This window comes from Vipera ursinii (genome assembly GCF_947247035.1).
Source record: "Vipera ursinii genome assembly, chromosome: 1".
In the NCBI taxonomy this organism is placed as follows: domain Eukaryota; kingdom Metazoa; phylum Chordata; class Lepidosauria; order Squamata; family Viperidae; genus Vipera; species Vipera ursinii.
This window is the reverse complement of record NC_139512.1, coordinates 300,689,601-300,710,908: the sequence shown is the minus strand read 5'-3', so window position 1 is coordinate 300,710,908 and position 21,308 is coordinate 300,689,601. Positions and strand designations below refer to the sequence as shown.

At 37.6% G+C, this 21,308-nt stretch overlaps 1 protein-coding gene across 4 annotated transcripts in view; it reads right to left on the bottom strand.

The window, feature by feature from the left end:
• Nucleotides 1-21,308, bottom strand: part of BABAM2 (BRISC and BRCA1 A complex member 2) — a gene marked incomplete at its 3' end in the record, with an annotated part of 166,235 nt that overhangs the window by 127,558 nt on the left and 17,369 nt on the right. For all 4 annotated transcript variants that reach the window (XM_083352014.1, XM_083352017.1, XM_083352016.1 and 1 more), the window contains exons 5-6: nt 16,646-16,840; nt 12,842-12,916 (exon numbers count right to left, since the gene is read on the bottom strand). In XM_083352014.1, coding sequence (XP_083208140.1) covers nt 12,842-12,916; nt 16,646-16,840 — 270 coding nt within the window. The remainder of the gene's footprint in view (nt 1-12,841; nt 12,917-16,645; nt 16,841-21,308) is intronic.

The following is a 21,308-nucleotide window of genomic DNA, read 5'->3' as shown; positions in this document are numbered from 1 at the left end:
ATAAACACAGTTGGGCCAATATTTTAAATGTTGAATGCAGCAAACTTTAAGCAAGACCCCATGTGGCCATTTCATCAGCAACCACAATTCCAGCTCTCCCAGTGCTAACATTGGATGTTCTTGTTTTGACAACAGATGAAAATGCAGCCATTTTCTCTATGCTTTTAGAATCAGTTGGTGCTGGGTGAGAGTTCAGTTAGCCATAATAATAACAACTCTGCCATGGGAATCCAAGGACAAACTGGGCCCAGAGCTGATAACGTTTGGCAGGCTGGAGAGCTGGGAAGAAAGCCCGCGCTTCAAGCTAATTGGGGAATGTGATTTATGACTGTTTATTGGGGGTGGGAATTGAACTTTGTTACTTTGTATCCAGGGGATTTAGTTTTTGGGTTCAACTATGTAATGCCAATACTTTGTTTCCCGAATAAAAGATTCTTTAAGGAAAACAATGCCTCGAAGTTCTTTTGAAGGGTTTCATCTGTCGGAACCATGATACCCAGTTTCAGTTGTTAGGTAATCTTTTTTTTTTTATTGAAAAGTTTTATCATACATTTTACCTTTAACAAACCCCCCTACCCCTCCCCTATCCCTCCCTCCTTACCCCTCCCCCCTCCCCCCCGACTTCCCAGAGCTAAGTACAAGGTATAGAAAACAAAAAAAAGAATCATAAACAACCATATGCTAACAACCATAAACTCTAAAATCTATCACTCTCTAGCTCATATAAGATAACTACAAACACTATTAATATAAAATATATAAAAATATATATAAAAAAAGGGAAAAAGAAAGGAAGACTTATTCAAATGCTACATGAAACTTCTTAGTCCCGTATTTGTTCTGGATATACTCAATCCATTTTCTCCACTCCATAATATAGCGTTCTTGCGAATGATCTTTCAGATAGGCCGATATCTTTGCCATCTCTGCCAGGTCAGAAACCTTTAAAGTCCATTCTTCTATAGTCGGCAGTTCCTCCTTCTTCCAATACTGACCTATTAAGAGTCTTGCTGCCGTAATTAAATTCAACATCAACTTAGTGTCCACAACTGTAGCATCTGTGATTATTCCCAACAAAAAAAGTTGCGGGCAAAACTTTATCCTCTGTTTAAAAATCTTCTGCATGTTCCACCAGACTTTTATCCAAAAAGCCTTAACCTTTTTACAAGTCCACCATATGTGAAAATATGTTGCATCTTCGTCACCGCACCTCCAACATTTAGGCTGATAATTCGGATACATACTTGCAAGCTTTTTAGGATCTAAATGCCATCTATAAAACATTTTGTAAAAATTCTCTCTTAGATTTTGAGCTTGTGTAAATTTTACGTTCCTCACCCAGGTTCTGCAACAGGTGATTCATGGGGAACAAACGGGGTTTATTAGTGGTAGGCAAATGAAAAATAATGTGAGGCATATAGTTGATGTGTTAGAGTTTTTGGAAAGGAACAACCAGATCCCTGCGGCGCTAATCTTTTTAGATGCTGAAAAAGCTTTTGATCAATTGAATTGGCAATTTTTGATGAAAGTTTTAGACAAAATGGATTTTGGGGAAAAAATTTTACAACCGATTAGGGCATTATATCAACAACAAACTGCCCGAATTATAGTTAATAATAGCCTGACAGAAGCATGTAATATTGAGAAGGGCACAAGGCAGGGGTGTCCGTTATCGCCCTTGTTATTTGTGTTAACATTAGAGATATTATTGGTTAAAATACGGAATTCGGAAAAAATTAAGGGTATACAAATTAGAGATCAGGATTATAGATTGAGAGCATTCGCAGATGATCTGGTTGTTACAGTGACCCAGCCAGAGAACTCTGTTGTGGACCTGATGGAGATAATAACACAATACGGGAAGGTTTCTGGATTTAAAGTTGTTAGGTAATCTTATGGGTCATTAAACAGAGCACTGGGGAAAGGCCTAGGCCTTTTGGGAATTGTGAAGCAGAGGAAGGGCCAGGGCCCTCTCTGCATCCCACTGGGCAGAAGAATCACGAGAAGGATGGTGTTTACTAAATTTGGATCCATTTCTCTCGCGTGCAGGAGTCTTTCTTCTCCCTACACAGAAGGGAGACTAAATCCTTTGGCATACTGGGGGAATGGATCTCAAATCTAATATTCCATTCCCTTGCAACTTTCCCTGCTAACTTCCCCACTGAATTTGGGAGAAGCTGGCAGAAAAGATTGCAAATTGGAGCCATATGACAGAGCACAAGGCAACTAGTCATAAAAACAAACCAGTTGCCAAGAGTCCAAAATGTGACCATATGATTAGGTGGAGGCCAAACTTAACCTATAGATAAAACAAAACAGTGATCCTGCCTGTTGAAAGACCAATTAAGATATAGAGATTCAGCCTTTTTTAGAGGGATTGAACTTGTCTTAAAGACTACAATTAGGATTACTCTCATTTCCAGACTCAGAGATGAATCCTTATATCCATAGATCACACTAGATCAGGTTGGCACAAATGAGGCATCACTGTAATGCACTCTACCTGGGAATACCTTTTAAAAATATTTTGAAACTTTAGCAGATCAAAAACACTTTGCTAGATCTTGTTAAAATATCCATGGGTATAAAATCTTTTTGAGTGCAAGTTGTAATAAATTTGGATATTATCTCATATGAATCTTTCCTTATTTTAAGATTTGAGGGCAGTCCTGTTATTTACCACTAACCAAAAAGAAAAAAAGAAAAAAAATCTCCAAGTAGCTACCCTCAACTTAAAAAAAAACACCACTTACAAAGAGAAGGTATGGGGTATTTCTTTCTTTATTATTTTTCTGCTAGCATACAGAATTTCTTTATTTCTTTCTTTATTATTTTTCTGCTAGCATACAGAATGTTTACTGAAAGCAGCTTTTGCTGCTATTTGGCTTCATTGATCCAGTTTTTAATCTGATGGATGCTACTATTTATTTTTCACTGGTTTGTATGAGTGTTAATATTTTAAATATAATTGATCTTGCATTTTGTTAACCTTTTTTGATTCTATTTTTTGTGGGAACATGGATTATAACATAATTCATAATAATTTAATTTTTTGGCTTTAAAATTATGTTTGTAAACTGTCTCCAAAGCATTCAGAGAAAAATGGGCTACACATTTTTTACAATAATATATATATATATTAAAAGAACTCTTTAACTTGTGCATTAATATTCACTAATTTCAATTTTATTTATTAGCATGATTTATATCGAGCAGAAGTTTTTATTCTTTCTATAGATGACGGCCTCAGAATACTGTTTACATTTGTGACTAGCAAAACAAATGAACAATAGTGTCTTTTATAAAGAATAATTCCTGGCAAGTATTGATTCCCAAACACATTTAAAACAGAAAGCATAAACACATTGTTCTCTTGCATCCTACTACCTACTGTAACTAAGAACTGGGAACTTACTGGAACTGAGAATTTATTATGAGTCAGAGTGTTAATGGCTAGTCCAACCAAAACATCTGCTCTACACCGTTACTACTATAATTCATTTCCTTTTATGTTTGGAACAGAACCAAGTTGGACAGTTAAGACTTTTTTTTCTTAAAAAAAAAGAAGAAGCCAATAGGCTGAGTATAATGAAGGAATACTTACATAGGGTAGGATAAGTAATCCTAATTTGCCCACAATTATACAAACCTGTATGACTATTGCTCCAAAGGTGTTTTTTTCTAGAAGTCATCTGGACTTTCTTGGGTTGTTTTTTTTTCCCTTTGAAAAAGGGAAAAAGCTTCTTGGATGAAAAGCAGAACCTTTTTCAAAGAAAAAAAACCACACCAAGAAAATCCAGTTGCCTTTTGGAAAAGGCACCTTTGGGACAATCATGACCTGGATGATTAAGAAGCTCCATAGATATCTGTATGACTGTTTTATATTCCAGTTCAATGTTTTACACCAAACACATATTTATCTGTTTATGGACTTATATCACTAGAGACCTGAAACTAGGCCACAGCCAGCTTGTCCTTCTTCACCTGAAATAACTTAAATTTTCCCCTGCCCAGCCAATACTATATCATACCAGAGGGATTATGATGCAAAGACAGGTGCAAATTGAATATCAGACTGGAGAAGGGAATCTAATCAGGCTCAGGACTATACTATTGTAGCTAAAATGTATTTACACTATTAAATTTAAGCAATTTTGTAAGCCATCTGATTCTGGAGAGAGAAAATCTTTAGTTCTGTCTAATGCTGTCACTCCCACTAGCCCAAAAATTGGCTCAAAATTGCGAGTCCTCCTGTAGTCACAACTCTTACTTGGTGAGCAAGTAGCAGTTGGAGCCAAGAAGGCCTTTACACAGCTCCTTGTGTGCCACTTATGACTCTTCCTGGAACAGTAGGCTTTACTAATACCGGTAGTCACTGAAGCCATCATCTCTCATCTGGATTACTGCAAAATACCGTAATGCTTTTCAAGGGCTTTTACAGTGGGCTACATTTTGTAGCTTCAAGTGATCAATAATATGATGGTTTAAGTAATTATGGGCACCTCTACTTGGAGAGCTTGATTAGCTTATGTATTGGCTTCTAGGTGCATGTCAAAGAGCTGGTTATCATCTTTAAAGCCTTTCATAATTCAGAGCCTTGATAGCTTCTCTTCATATATCTGCCTGTTTGATACATTTTGACAGGGTGTGCTCATTTCAGGTTATCTCTCTCAGGGATTGCCATCCTTACAGACATATGAAATAAGCTTCTTCAACCCTCCTCCTCTGGAAAATCATGTGTCCCGACACCAGAATGCCCCTTTTCTCCTGGTCTCCAGGAAGCCATATTAAAATATGACTATTTCTCTCCCCCCCCGCCCCCAAAGATCTGGATGGCTCCCACTCTGCTGTTATTTAGAAGAATCATTAAAACCTGGCTCTTCACTCAGACCTCCAGCAAGGTAGAATGAGATCCCTTGCTTCATCGTACTTGCCATTGTTTATTTCTTAGGTTTTATTGATATTATTGCAATTTGTTTGATGTGAGCTGCCCAAAGTTGGGCAGCATACAAGTTTAATAAATTATTATGATTTGTTGCATAGTCAGCCAGATGTTCAGAATGGAGTGGCATTTTTATCCACCTTCCTAAGAACTTGAGATAGGCAGATGTGGATGTTTGATGACGTTAAAGGTATTGTCTCAGGATGTAAACTGTTGTGAATAAAGCTACCTCTTGCAATTAACTGAAGGTGATTTTATCAATGCTAGGAGTGTTCAACTGGTGCTCCAGCTATTTTGGGATTGCACACAAGGTGCCTATTATTATTATTGGCACTACCTTTGCTTTCTTTTGCCACAGTCATTCTATTTCTAGGATAAAAAGAGAAGTTTGCCAAGTTTGGAATTCAGTGTTCTTGCCACAGAATAGAATGACAATACAACAGAAAAATAGCAAGAATTTGGGAAATGTGATAAAATTAGGATGTAGGAATAAACTTTAGGGTCGATATTAAACAAAGTAAGATAGAGGAGAGCAAGTAGGGTGTAAGAAATTTTTAAAAATACAGTAAATGAATAATCTGTCAAAGGAAACTGGTTTAATAAAAATATTGATGAAGGAAGGAAGGAAAGATGGAAGGAAGAATGGATGTTTATTTTTATAATGTATCTCAAAATATAGTTTTCCCCACTGAGAATTGGCCTGGGTTTGTCACCATTCCTGAACTTATGAAATTATGCTGTGGTTCCAAGTTATTATCTGTATGAGTAAAATATGATTTTTGCAAAAGAAGAAGTTGAAATAAATCTTCCTATTCTGATTGAAAATATAGGGAAGACTGGAGATTTGGTTCTCTCAACCTTGTGGCCTGAGTTATTTCTTTCTTTCTTTCTTTTTAAAAGAATTTTATTGGATTTTATGGGTTAGGAATAAGATAGGGTTGGGGTTTAAACTGGGGTTGGGATTAGGACAGGGTTGGGGTCAACATTGGGGTTATCCCCCAGTAACATTTTCAATATTTAGCAAATAATATTGTCTGGGTACATATGTCTAAAGGTAAAGGTTCCCCGGCACATGCATGCTAGTCATTTCTGACTCTAGGGGCCAGTGCTCATCTCTGTTTCAAAGCCGAAGAGCCAGCGCTTGTCCGAGGACGTCTCTGTGGTCATGTGGTCGGCATGACTAGACACCAAAGGCACACAGAACGCTGTTACCTTCCCACCGTAGTGGTCCCTATTTTTCTACTTGCATTTTTACGTCCTTTCGAACTGCTAGGTTGGCAGAAGCTGGGACGAGTAACAGCCGCTCACTCTGTTACGCAACACTCAGGATTCGACCCGCCAAACCGCCGACCTTCTGATCGACAAGCTCAGCGTCCTAACCCACTAAGCCACCGCGTCCCTACATATGTCTAGGTAACAATAATTAATATAGTAATGGATAACAGTAGTAAGTATGACTGGTTATCATAGATAGTATTTCTTAGGTGAGCTGATAAAAGTGGTTTCGGCTTTGGCATTATAGACTTTTTAACTTTTGTTGGGAGATTTCAATATTCATGTGAAAAACCTCTTTGCTGATTAAGCATATGGCTATATGTCAGTATTACTATCACAGTATGATATTCAATATCCAAAAATCTGACAGATACCTTTTCCATACGCTGAAGGAGAATTTTCAATAGGAAATTGAAGGCAGAGTAGCCTATCTGGCCCAGGAAACTTGGGAATGAGAATCAAAAACAGAAGCTTAAAGTAACTGGTAAACTAAATCCTCAACAAACTGAGATGGTTGTGTCAACTGACAAAAAGGTGTAGAATCTTTCAAAAAAGGGAGCTGGGTCCATGAACATCAGGCAAAACTGTAAATGTAGAACTTGATTGGACTGATCTGCAGTGACAATGTTCTGAGGTATAAAAACTTCTGCAGATGCAAATCTAAACTCTTGAGTGTGTAGAAGCAGGTGACCTTTAGCCTAAGGATTGGAGAGGGCTAGAATGCAAGATCCACCTTGAAGGAGCATTCTGAATAGTAGAGTCTTCCTAAGGATGCAAAGGAATCCCAGGAATCTCAAAGGCAACTGAACTGTTTTTTCCCTTGAGGAAGAGGAGGAAGAAGACATTTTGCTTCTCATCCAAGAGGCTTCATTGATTCTGGCAGGATGGTGGAGAGGATGGAAGGATTAGTTCTAACAGTATTGGAAGGATCATATTTCTTTGCAGTCATCTGGTCATTAGCACTCTCCCTGAGAGCTCTTGAGGCCCCTTGGTGGTTTATTTGTGCCTCCAGGGTCACTTGTATAAGAGTGCAAATGAGTGCAAATTTTTCTTCCATAAGGGAAAAAGCAGTCCAGTTGCCTTTTGAAAAAGCACCTTTGGGACAACTGAGAATCTCCACAGAATCCCAGGAATGTGCAGGAAAAAAAACAATCATGGCCATGTGTAAAATTATAGTATCTGGACTATGGAAGACAGTGACTTATATCCCTGTACCAAGAATTATATGACAATTGACCCTATGTAATAAATATTTACCAGTGCTTTCAAAAATCTACTGTTAAAATCTTCCCATGTAGAAAAGATTAAAATTATACCTATCTATGGTGAAGAATTGGTTTTTACAATATTGTCCTTGAGTCTTCAGATAGGTTAAGAACAAAATAAAAATAAAAACCACAAAAATAAAATACAGATGAATGATAGCATCTTTGTCTCTGTGTAATCAAAGTTGATCTAAGGGGGATCAGCATGGACCATGCCTAGTCATGTGTGATATGTATGGATCGCTGGATTCCAGCCAAGAATTATATAAGCTCTAGATCTAGAAAATTCAAAACAGGCTATGCTCAAGAGCAGAACCCAAGTACTGTATATGAATCACAAAGAGCACAAAGAAGAACTTCCCATCACTTCCACTATTCCTACATCATATAAACATACTGCATTCTTTCCTTGAGTCCTTAAGACAAGGAGTGTTATACTGTACACTGTAGAGATATTGCAGTAATTGGAGGCATGATAACTAAATAAGTAAGCAAGGAAGCAAAAATTTTAAAACACTGAATTATTTGTGATACAGTGGGAAAATAATTCTCTTTATAAAAAAACTGTTTTATTGCTTGAAAATCAATTTTATTATAACATGCTAAAACAATAGTTCAAAGCTGATGCTCAGAATTACAGTAAGTAGCTGCTTATTTTCAAAAAGTATAAATCCTCCAAGTAACTGGAGCCTAAACGAATGACATTTCTGTACTTTCCACCACACAAACTCTTCAAATTCCCATTCATTGTGCATATACTTTCAGCCACCTGAAGCCTCACTCCATTCACACAGTGTTGCATTGGACTCTTGCACCCGCCCTTGCCTGACAGCAGTCACTTGAAGCCTTGCTGCATTTGCAGCATGCCACATTAGACCATTGTGCACCTTTCCTCATCCCACATCAGCCATTTATCTGCCTGCCTGCTTGCAAGCTGCCAAGGGCATGGAACTTCCTGCTAGCTTCTCCACTGACTTTTGTTGTTGGACACCAGCAGGAAGTTGTGAGGGGTTCTCACTTAACAACCTGAAAACCACATTTAATAATAGCGATAGGCGGGGATTGCCACTGCTAATCAATGTAGTCACATGACAGTGCTTTACAGATACATTGTTAAATGATGGAAATTCTGGCTCCAATTAACCTTGCTAACTGAGGACAACCTGTATATGTAAATAGGCACGTATATATATAATTTGAACAACATTTAGCAAAATGTTGCACGGATTTCCCAACCATACAAAAAACAAAGACATAACATATTGTCCTTTATGATTAAAAAAAAGTCAATCAAAACTCTTAATGTATTGGACAAAGGATGCCTACATTATTATTCTTATTCTTTTTTGATCAGACAATATTTGCAAAAAAAAAAAAAAGATAATGCTTTGGATGCTCTTGGCTTAATATTGTTATTAGCAAGATAAACTCTGACAGAAATGCTCACTGTTCACTGAATAATCAGGCACAGCAATCACTACAAGCAAGAAATTAATGTTATTTGTTGTTCATTACTTGGGGCAAATTCATATATTTTAAAAGCTTAAATTTTCTCTGAGCTTCAAGGGCACAGTATATATGATTTTTTGTCACATAAAAAATGTGACTCCCTAATCAGTATGGACAATAGCTCCTGTATTCATTGCCTTTCTCGTTTAAAGAAAATATATTAAAAGTCCACATCAGCCAGTCATGGTTTTCTAACAAGTTCACTATTCCTTTCCTTTTCATTATGTTAAGGCACATCTTCATATAAAAAGATAAAATTTATTAACAATTATAATCACTAATACTTCTTCCTATATCAATTTTATATCATAATGTTTAGATTTTTTTATATTAACTTTTCTGAAACCAATCAGCTTAATATTTTAAAATCAGAACAATATCAATTTTAAAAAGTGTTCTATATCTAACACATTGAAATAGAAGCAAGATTATGGGGTGGATATTTGGAATCTTCATGCAAGAAAATATAAGAATGATAATTTTGCAAATGTTATATTTCATTTTAGTTAAATTTAATATTTCATATCTCACATACTTTGGGCAAGTGATGAAAGAAATGCTGGATTATATCAAATATGTTTGGCAAGGTTGGGGATAGTTGAAAAAGTGGAAAACAATAAATGAAGTGAATGGCTGTTTTCCTGAAATATCTCTTAACAGAGCTAAGGGTTATTCATGAAAACTAGAAGGAATAGTGTTTGTCAATCAGAATTACAGTAGTGAGAACTGAGTTAAATTTAATGGCACATAGCTAACTAAAGTTCTTAGTATACTATCACAGGTATGAGTGGGTGCTGTTCTGAACCAGCCCTCTTCTAGCAAACCCCTATTCAAAAAGAAGAGACTGGAGAGCGTCCAAGGCTAAAAGGCTTCTGCCAAGATTTAATTACGCAGTTAACAAAAACACTAGAGCTTGTCTTCTCAAGCGGAAAAGTTGTTTTCAGCAACCAGCCCCTCCCCAAACACTCCTTTTATAGAGAGCTCAGGGCGTGATCTCCCTGTGCCTCCTCCCGAGGAGTCCCATAGCCTTTCTTTGTTTGTTCCTGCTCGACTGCCTCCTGCGTCGGGCGTCCTTGAACAGGGCCAGCTGTGGGTCATCATCCTCCGCACTCTCGGGCTCACGCAGCTGAGAAGAGGTCCCCGGCTGAGGACTCTGCAAAGCCTCCAAATCATCATCAGCCGGTTCGTTTCCCTCCTCCCCCACATCTGAGTCATCCGATACATCGGAGCCGGCTGTCGGACCCACAGGCTGGCCCTGAGTCACAACAGGTGCTTTGTCTGACGATTACTGTAATACAGGGGTGTCAAACTGCCTGCCCGCGGGCTGGATGCATTGTGCCGAAACCGTGCCCACCCCAGCTCCCGCAATGGGGAAAAAGTCGCGATATGTCGCGACACATTACATGACATTGCGAGTTTGACCACCCCTGCTGTAATACATTTTAGCAACACAATTCCCCCCTCCCCTTACATACACACACCCAAAACTCTATTCAAAGGTACAGATTAATCAGTTTAAAAGAGCTTAATCGGGAAAAGTGGATGTAAAAGTGCAACTTGTTAATAATAAAAATATTTAAAATATTTCAAGTCATCTTTCTTGTTCAATTATTTAGGCTTTAGATAGATAGACAGACTGAGAAGTTACATACAGGAGACATTATCTGTTCCTTTAGATATAGCTGAGCTTTCTCTTCATATCAGCACATTTGCCCTAGCAGATTTTTAATACATATCTGAACAATATACAGTGGGACAAAAAAGTATTTAGTCAGCCACCAATTGTGCAAATTCTCCCACTTAAAAAGATGAGAGAGGCCTGTAATTTTCATCATAGGTATACCTCAACTATGAGAGACAAAATGGGGGGAAAGAATCCAGGAAATCACATTGTAGGATTTCTAACAAATTTATTTGCAAATTATGGTGGAAAATAAATATTTGGTCAATAACAAATGTTCATCTCAATACTTTGTTATATACCCTTTGTTGGCAATGACAGAGGTCAAACGTTTTCTGTAAGTCTTCACAAGGTTTGCACACACTGTTGCTGGTATTTTGGCCCATTCCTCCATGCAGATCTCCTCTAGAGCAGTGATGTGTTGGGGCTGTCACTGGGCAACACGGACTTTCAACTCCCTCCAAAGGTTTTCTATGGGGTTGAGATCTGGAGACTGGCTAGGCCACTCCAGGACCTTGAAATGCTTCTTACGAAGCCACTCCTTCATTGCCCGGGCAGTGTGTTTGGGATCATCGTCATGCTGAAAGACCCAGTCACATTTCATCTTCAATGCCCTTGCTGATGGAAGGAGGTTTTCACTCAAAATCTCACGAAACATGGCCCCATTCATTCTTTCCTTTACACGGATCAGTCGTTCTGGTCCCTTTGCAGAAAAACAGCTCCAAAGCATGATGTTTCCACCTCCATGCTTCACAGTAGGTATGGTGTTCTTTGGATGCAACTCAGCATTCTTTCTCCTCCAAACACAACAAGTTGACTTTTTACCAAAAAGTTCTACTTTGGTTTCATCTGACCATATGACATTCTCCCAAACCTGTTCTGGATCATCCAAATGCTCTCTAGCAAACTTCAGACAGGCCCGGACATGTACTGGCTTAAGCAGGGGGACACGTCTGGCACTGCATGATTTGAGTCCCTAGTGGTATAGTGTGTTACTGATAGTAGCCTTTGTTACTTTGGTCCCAGCTCTCTGCAGGTCATTCACTAGGTCCCCCCGTGTGGTTCTGGGATTTTTGCTCACCGTTCTTGTGATCATTTTGACCCCACGGGGTGAGATCTTGCGTGGAGACCCAGAACGAGGGAGATTATCAGTGGTCTTGTATGTCTTCCATTTTCTAATAATTGCTCCCACAGTTGATTTCTTCACACCAAGCTGCTTGCCTATTGCAAATTCAGTCTTCCCAGCATGGTGCAGGTCTACAATTTTGTTTCTGGTGTCCTTCGACAGCTCTTTGGTCTTGGCCATAGTGGAGTTTGGAGTGTGACTGTTTGAGGTTGTGGACTGGTGTCTTTTATACTGATAACAAGTTCAACCAGGTGCCATTCATACAGGTAACGAGTGGAGGACAGAGGAGCCTCTTAAAGAAGAAGTTACAGGTCTGTGAGAACCAGAAATCTTGCTTGTTTGTAGGTGACCAAATACTTAATTTTACTGAGGAATGTACAAATTAATTCATTAGAAATCCTACAATGTGATTTCCTGGATTCTTTCCCCCCATTTTGTCTCTCATAGTTGAGGTATACCTATGATGAAAATTACAGGCCTCTCTCATCTTTTTAAGTGGGAGAACTTGCACAATTGGTGGCTGACTAAATACTATTTTGTCCCACTGTATATTCATTTTTCATTTCCCTAAGAATTTAACAACCTCATAGAATCTCTTTTTCTGGCTTGAATTCAATAGGTTTCCTAAGTACAGAAAAGTTCCTATGTGTACCTCCTCCTGAGTTAGCTTGTTGACTCAAAGTTTCAAAGACTTAAACAGAATCATTTAAATCTATTTGGATATTAAGTCATGTTGAAAACTACTGAAGGATTTTTAGGGAAATTTACATGTAATGCCTACATATTCTGATACCTCAACTGAATTCATTTTTTTGCAAGATAAGGCTTATGAAAATACACAGTGCAGACAAAAGAAAGGTGCAAAACTGTTTAACCAGCTTTATTAAGTTTCAAAGAAAGAAAAAAAATACAAAGACAGAAAAGATTAAGAGAGAAAGAGAGGGAATCAAAGGGGGGGGAGGAGTTACAGAAAAAAACAGGAAGCATTGGAATTCATTTATTTCCAAGAAAGTGGTAGCTCAAGTAATAATGGATTATTTTACCTTGAGAAGGTAGGTAGGGATATTGCTGAAGTCCACTGGCAATTTCAGAAGGAAACGAGCTGAAAATTCACCAGTCTATCAATTAAAAAGAAAAGAAAAAAAGAGGATCTCAATATTGAATTGAGAGTTTGCATTCCTAATAATCTGGAGAGACATAATTGAAACAGACTGAATTTTTAAAGTAGTGTAACACACTGAAAGCTAATCACAGAGCAAGCAAGGTGTCTGCTCCAAAGCAGACTCCAGTGATAGCAAGATATCTCTCAATTATGTCATTCCCATCTTCAAATTATAATGATCATTATGTGTTAACTCCTAAACTCAGGACTAATGGAATTCAGATCTTGTGGGGACCTTGTGTCCAGTTTCAGTAGATGTATGAGTTGCATCCTTCCTTAGAAAAAAAGGCCAAATATAAAACTTGCCCTAATGATATCTTTTAAATATTTAAGTCTGCATATTCTGTCAGTACTACATAAACACTTTTTTGAAAGAACCAAATGATAACTGATGTCACAAAATGTAATTCTTGAAACCTCCTGTGATTCTTGCCTGAGCATTGAAAACTTTTGAGATTTTGCATTCCCCCTTAAATTTTATGAGACTTCATGAAAAAAACCCTTTGCAACCCTTACAACATTTCAACAATTTTTAATTAATTGGTCTAATTAAACTGCATCTCCTGTGCTACTATTTTAAACAGGATTTATAAAAGGATTAACTAATGAGGAAACAGCTTAATTACTATCTAATAAGGATCACCACATTCTCAGATGATTACACATTACACACATATTAGACATTACACATAAAATAGTATAAAACATTTTGAAGAAACAATGGTCGGTGATCAGCTCTATTATATAGCAATATTCTATTGCTATATTATTTTGGGAAACCAGACAGTTTTAGTCAAATCATTACCAATCTGGTCACATCAGGTGTTGTATATCATAATTCATTTAATTCATAACTTTGGTCATTCAACAGAAGAATCATTAAGGCAGGACTGTATGCCTCTCAAGTTAGGCAAGTCAGGAAACAAATACCACAAATCTGACTAAAAGTATACTCTATTGGGGACGTGGTGGCTCAGTGGGTTAGGACGCTGAGGTTGTCGATCAGAAGGTCAGCAGTTTGGCGGGTCGAATCCCGAGTGCCACATAGCAGAGTGAGCACCTGTTACTTGTCCCAGCTTCTGCCAACCTAGCAGTTCGAAAGCACGTAAAAATGCAAGTAGAAAAATAGGGACCACTACAGTGGGAAGGTAACAGCGTTCCGTGCGCCTTTGGCGTCTAGTCATGCCGGCCACATGACCACGGAGACGTCCTCGGACAAACGCTGGCTCTTCGGCTTTGAAACGGAGATGAGCACCGGCCCCTAGAGTTGGAAACGACTAGCACGCATGTGCGGGGGAACCTTTACCTTTACCTTATACTTTATTGATATACAGACCAGGGGTCCCCATTTCCCCCTCCCGGGGCCAGGGCCCAGTACCAGGCCACAACCCATTTGGAACCGGGGTGCAGAATGGTGGGCAAGCGTGCATGCAAAGCTGCATTTGGGAAAGCAGCGCACATGAAACCATCCCCTCTCCCTCCTCATCCCCACTGCCACCAAGTCTGCCAAGCTGGAAAAGTTGAAGACAACTGAAATAGACCATAGTAACACCATTTTGAAAGCATGAATAATTCCTTCTATACTTCGAAGGAATTACTGAGCCTTGGTGGAGCAGTGGGCTAATGCCTCCTTAAGTAACACCAGCTGCCTGCAATTAGTGCAGGTTCGCATCCCACCAGGCTCAAGATTGACTCAGCCTTCCATCCTTCCGAGGTAGGTAAAATGAGGACCCAGATTGTTGGGGGCAATTAAGCTGACTTTGTAATAATGCCGCTTGGGGGTGTGTGTGAAAGCCCTAATAAGCAGGCATATACATAGAATGAAGGCTACTGCTAAGCTTGTAAGCCGCCCTGAGTCTTCGGAGAAGGGTGGGATATAAATGGAATAAAAAAAAAAGAATAGAGACAGTCCTTGTCTTATGACGACAATCCGGACCAGAATTTCTATCATCATTGTTGTCATAAGTCAAGTGAGACCCAATTTTATGACAATTTTTACAACTATCATTAAATGAAACATGCAGTCATTAAGCAAATTCCGCTTTCCCAATGGACGTTTTTGGCTGGAAATGGACAATAAAGGTCCCAAATTGCGGAGGTGGTGTGACAGACATTAGTACAGGTCACTTTTTCTGTGTTAACTCTGAACTATCATTAAACAAATGGTCATAAGATGAGGACCACCTGTACTCTAATGAATTAGACAGGAGTTAACACTTTTTCCTCTGTCAGAGGATTCTGTTTTGCGTAGATCTCTAAATTATATAGATATATGTAAGCTTACCATATTAAAACTGCTATTTTAAATTTACCTATTTAATAGTTTATTTTTAATATTTTTATTTTATTAAATATTGTTTTACTGAATATGCAGGTCAAAATTTAATTATTAAAAATAAATGGTATATACACATAATGAAATCATTTTATCCATTGTACCAGTCCACAAATTAATGTATCATTTTAAGGAGCTACTGAACCAGAGATTGAAAACTCTGGTCTTTAGCTACTTACTGAAACTAAAAAGTCACTCTGTGAGTGAGATGGGCAGTTTCTAAATCTGATAAATAAATAAAAACAGGTTCTATTTTGCTTTAAATTTCTGCTTACAATAAATACCTAGAATCATACAGCCACATATTACTATGCAATCTGTAACTCAATCACAATTTTCTTGCAAATTACCCTGAAAACTGGAGGGCTTCATCTCAATATCAAGTGTTCTTGTTATTTTTTAATTGCCTCTTTTATTGGAAAAAGAAGGAAAGAGAAGGAAGCATTTCCAGCTCTGGTCTCTTGCATTTTAGTTAAGCTTGTAGAATTTATTTAATTAGAATAAAAATATTCATTACATGTTAAGATCAGTGAGAAGTGCTTTATTGCATTCACAATCTTCAATTCCACGTAATTGTTAGCCATAGTTGTTTACCTAGGACACAAGTTCAAGCAAGGCAATGGAATAAAATTTATTTATTTATTTATTTATTTATTTATTATTTATTTATTAATGGGATTTATATCCCGCCCTACCTCCCGAGGGACTCAGGGCGGCTAACAGCAACAAAACTTAAAGGTCTCTGTACAGTAAATTAAAAATAAAATTTGAAATAAATTAAAATAAATTAAAGAACAGAGTTAGAATTGTAAATATAATTAAAATCCCTGTCAGTCTAGGTCAGCCAGGTGGAAAAGGAGTGTTTTGAGGCCGCGGCGAAAGGACTGGGCCATCCGAAGCTCAGGGGGGAGCTGGTTCCACAGGGCTGGCGCTCCCACAGAGAAGGCTCTTCCCCTGGGGGTTGCAAGCCGACATTGTCTAGCCGACGGTACCCTGAGGAGGCCTTCTCTGTGTGAGTGTACTGGGCGATGGGAATTCGTTCCCGGCAGCAGATGGTCCTGCAAGTATCCTGGGCCTAAGCCATGTAGGGCTTTAAAGGTAAGAACCAGCACCTTAAATCTCACCCGGAGGGCAACCGGTAGCCAATGCAGCTCACGCAGGAGGGGTGTAATATGGGAGTATCGGGGTGCTAAAATTGCTAAACAGCAGGAACGGAGAAGAGAAACAAAGGTAAATTGAGGACATCTATTTTAAGAAATACACACCTAGGACAAACATCTTCTCCAAATCAGGTTATAGTTACTATGGAATCTCTAGTACGGTAATATTCTTCTGTTGTTGTACTCTTACCCAGTTGTTCTTTTTGCCAGCATAAATTTCCATGTTCTCTCCATACTGAGGTTCTTCAAGTAATGTTTGATATTCAAACATGAGCCTAGAGCTCTCACGTAATCTGCTGCATTGAAACTGGTGATACTGTTGTACAAGTTCCTTTACAACAAGCAGGAGGCATTCAGGATTTGAAGGATTCCAGCAGGCCAAATTCTATTCAATCAAGAGACACGTTAACACATGAATAATGAAATGTAGTCATATTTGAATTGTCCAAAGTGGGATTTGGATGATAGGTCAACTTGCATGTTTCTTTAATTTGCCAGAGAATCAATATAATTGTTATCACTGAAACTGATGGATCTTTCACTTGTGGTACTCTAGGTTAAAAAAATAATAAAAACAGTGAGCACTCGCAATATTTTCCTTCTCTTTTGGTGAAGACATATGGGTACAACAGAACAAAAAGAGTAACACACCTAGTATTTTAACTTCCATATTGGCTTCCAGATGCAAATCAAAATATTTCCTTGGTTCATAGGTATTGTTAGATCCCTCTCTAACAGCAGTCAGGACTGGAGCAGATCAGCCAAACAACAACTGAATTAAGCAATCAATTAAATAAGAATTGAATAATTGTAGCACATTTTAGAAGCAGAACCTATACATAAGAAATTCAAAGCCGTTAGATTTGCTTTTTTTACTCCTGTGCTTTCAGTGCACTGGAGTGGATGTCAATCTCCTCTGAGACAGTGAAGCAGTCCTCACTTTGTTACTAACTACATCAGTGTAAGAACCCACTCTTATATTTATCTATTCAAGATTTTGGCAGAGGGAGAAAAAATTAAAGGGGGAAAATATGGGCAATATCAAGGCAAACAAGGCTATACATTGTAATATATCTATAGATTTCCTGGTCTTCGTATCTGGTCACAGTCCTATATAAATCATTTAACCCAGTAAATTCAGATCACCTAGCCCAGTGATGGCGAACATTTTAGAGACCAAGTGCCCAAACTGCAACCCAAAACCCACTTAAGTATCATCAGGTACCGGGTGGGGATGTCCCATTGGGTGGGTGTGGCCAATTGGGTGGGCATGGTCTATTGGGTAGGTGTGGCTGCAGTGGTAATGGCAGACTGGGTGGGACTAAAGTTCAATCAATCAATTCCAACTTGGCGAGATCATTTTTTTTTCCCATGAGAAGTTGAAATTGATTGATTGATTGAATCTTTTTTTTTTTTGCACACGGCGGCGGAAGCCTAAAGCGAAAAGGTTTTATAAAACCCAGCTGAAGGCCTAGGACTGGGGCGACAGCACGCATGCCACAGGCTCGCATGCCATAGGTTCGCCACCACGGACCTAGCCCATTATCTGCTCCCATAATCTAATAATATATAAAAGATTACTATTTTTATAGATTTGTAAGGCACACAAAGGAGTAGAAACTTATGCAATGCACCATCATTTTGATTCACAGATAGAACTTGAGTTACAACCTCATATTCAGCAACCATTCAAAATTATGACAGTTCTGAACAAGGGCGACTTATGATCACTCCATGAAACTGTGGCCATTGAAGTGGCCCAACAGTCCTGTGACTGCTATCTGGGTACTTAGGTGCCCAGCTTGCAATTACATCACAGTGAGCTGTAGTCACAAAATTGCCATTTGCAACTTCCCATGCCAGCTTTCCACAAGCAAAGTCAATGGGCAAGTCAGCAGGTAAAGAAGCTGCAAGCCATTCCCGTAAGTTACTCCTGTCCTTTTTCAGCTGGGGATCTCTACTACCAAAATTCTTGTCCCACTTGCCATCATAATGTATGGAGCCATTTTGATTCTTATCATTGGAGTAAACCTCAATATAACACCTTGACATTAAAAAAGTAAGATTTTACAATACTCTCAACTGAGATTCAAGAGGCTGCTTGCTTTAGCCAGCTCTTGACCTGGAAAAGCAGTCATCAGTGTCCATCTTTAAATGCCAATGAAGGAATTGCTTTGATGAAGATCAGTCTCATGGTATTTCCTGTAATAAACTCAAGAGTGTTTGAATCAAAACAAAGATTCCCTTCTAACACCACCAATACCCTATAATGTTCTTTTATTTCACTAACTCCTGAACCAAATAAACTCTTAATCTGTTTCCTCTATTGTCAATTTTCATCCTATCAATCAACCCTAGTGGAATTCTGTCAGCTGTTTTTCACTCTGTCAATAAATTCTTCCCATGATTATATAGGCTCTTTTATGTAAGCATTTATTACTCAACCTTGTTTTTTAAATCCAAGGAACACAATCTAAGATCTCAAAGATTTCAAACTATCTATAAATGCTTTTCCAGCTATCTGAAACTCACAAGTTTGATTTTCTAATACACAACTGGGGAAAAAAACCCACAACACTATTTAATTTCACTTGCCTGTAAATATAAATGATTTTATATGAAATTAAGTTTTTGTTCTGTCTCAATCCATTCCTTTATAAAGTGTGGGTTCCAATAGTTCATTCAAAGGTTAAGAATCTTTGTGTAGAAAAATCTTGTGCATTCCAGTTTTGTACATGCATTTGTGAGATATTTAGCTTACATATGGACTTTGGACATTTGTTCCTTGCACAGCCAAGAGAGTACAAATGATTTGGCATCTGATATATATTGAATTAAGATTAAACCTATTATCAGTCATCTATTAGACTTGTAAAAATAGTTTAACAGAAACGTTTCCCACCTTTCTGAAGTACAGACTGTTCTTTTTTTAAAAAAAAAACACCTTGCATTACACAATTAGAAGTTAATCAAGAAGTGCATATTTCTATTTCTTTTAAGTAAATATCCTTTTCATAAAGCTGAAAGCTTAACATGTCTGTTGCCATTCAAACTCAGTAAGAAATGGAAATAACCTTTCTCCCATAATTACGGTATGTATTATATTACTAATATTTTATCAATATTTTACTAACTGTTCTATACAATAAAAGAATTTTTCCCAAGTATTATTGAGCTTAAGGAACTTCAGTCACATGACATTAAATAAATGAAAGAAAAAAAATGGGGTCATTTATTCACCTCAAATGACTTGTTTGTTCTTCCCAAGTTTTAAATGTTGCATCAAAATTGAATTTTATTAACTTTCCCACCCAGATTCATTAATAATTAAATTACCGTATTAAATAATTTAATTAAATATTAATTAAATTAATATTAAATAAAATTTAATATTAAAATTAAATAAATTTTAGACATGAATAATTTTAACTAAATTTAGTTCTAAAGCCAAATAGATTTTTAACACCCCCCCCAAACACACAAACCCATGGCAAGAAAAGTCACAAGAAAAATTTTAAAAGTAGCAAATCCAGGCCAATTTTAATATATTCACATTAGGTTAAACATTCATAAAGCCTGCAGTAGATAGAATTAGTTTCTAAACTTCTTCTCTACAGATACCTCTATTCTCTATATATATTCACATTATTGGAGCTGTAGGAAGGTATATTTAGATTAACCCTTCAAAATATTTTCAGCCTTTATAATTTTTCTGCAAGCTTTGTATAGATGACATACCCTAGTATGTCAATGTTGTGGGCCACAAAATACATTCCACATTTTATTTCTTTAAACATGCCCTTAATATATATATTCTTAATTACTTATACTACAATTTTGTAGCAGAAGTCAATATTAAGATATAGTTATGCCAATGTCAGTATTCCAGCTATATGAGTAAATAAACTTGTACTAGAGATAACTATCAAATTTTAATCACAGAGAAATACGGTATCACTGATGGTGTGGCACCACAAGAATATGGCAATATACACTGGCAGAAGCATCATGCAGATGACTACTTATTTCCTGGCATGTTTCAGGCAGTATGACGGAAGACAGTTTTCTTGTCTTTACCAAATGAGTACACTTCTGGGAAGTAACTGGTACACTTGATTTTGTAAGTTAATACAGAGAATACAATTGCAACTTGGACAAAATTTTAGCAAGGGATCAAACGGTGCAGGGATCGCTTTCTTATTATTGATTTGTGTAATTTTTTTCATTTAAATGCTGCACATATTGTTTAGGTGAATGAAATGTTTTGTAATATAAGACTGTCTCCATTTCATCTCAGGTTGGTGGAAGATAAAGGAAGTAAATGGATGATAAAGACCAATAAACCAATTAGGATCAAGAAATAAGAAGAACGTATCATTCTAAATTAGAATGTGTAGTTAGCGGTCAGTGCTACTGTAAGACAGCAGGAAACAAAGTAAAAATTAAAGTTCTTTGCCCTTGCCTATACGCTAAGTGCAGTCTTCCATTCTACTGTTTGTAAAACAGTCACATTTATGACCTTGCATGTACGGTATCTTACAGCTAAGTAAATAGAATTGCAAATATTTGAGCGTTCTCCAAACTTACTGCTCAGTTGCTGGATATCCCATATATTCTACACTAATACAATCTATAAGTAATTAATTATAATGCTTTACTTTTATTAATTCACATTGACATCACTTATTGACTCACTCGAAAAGTCAATCATGCTTGATCAGTGGAAAAACAAGAATGGATTGCCCTCTGGCTGAGCCAAAGAATGGTACCAGAATGCCTATGGCAGATGTGAAGGATGTGGTGAGAGGCAGAGGAGCTGATCCATAGAATGGCTGAGGCTGAGGGACACAACT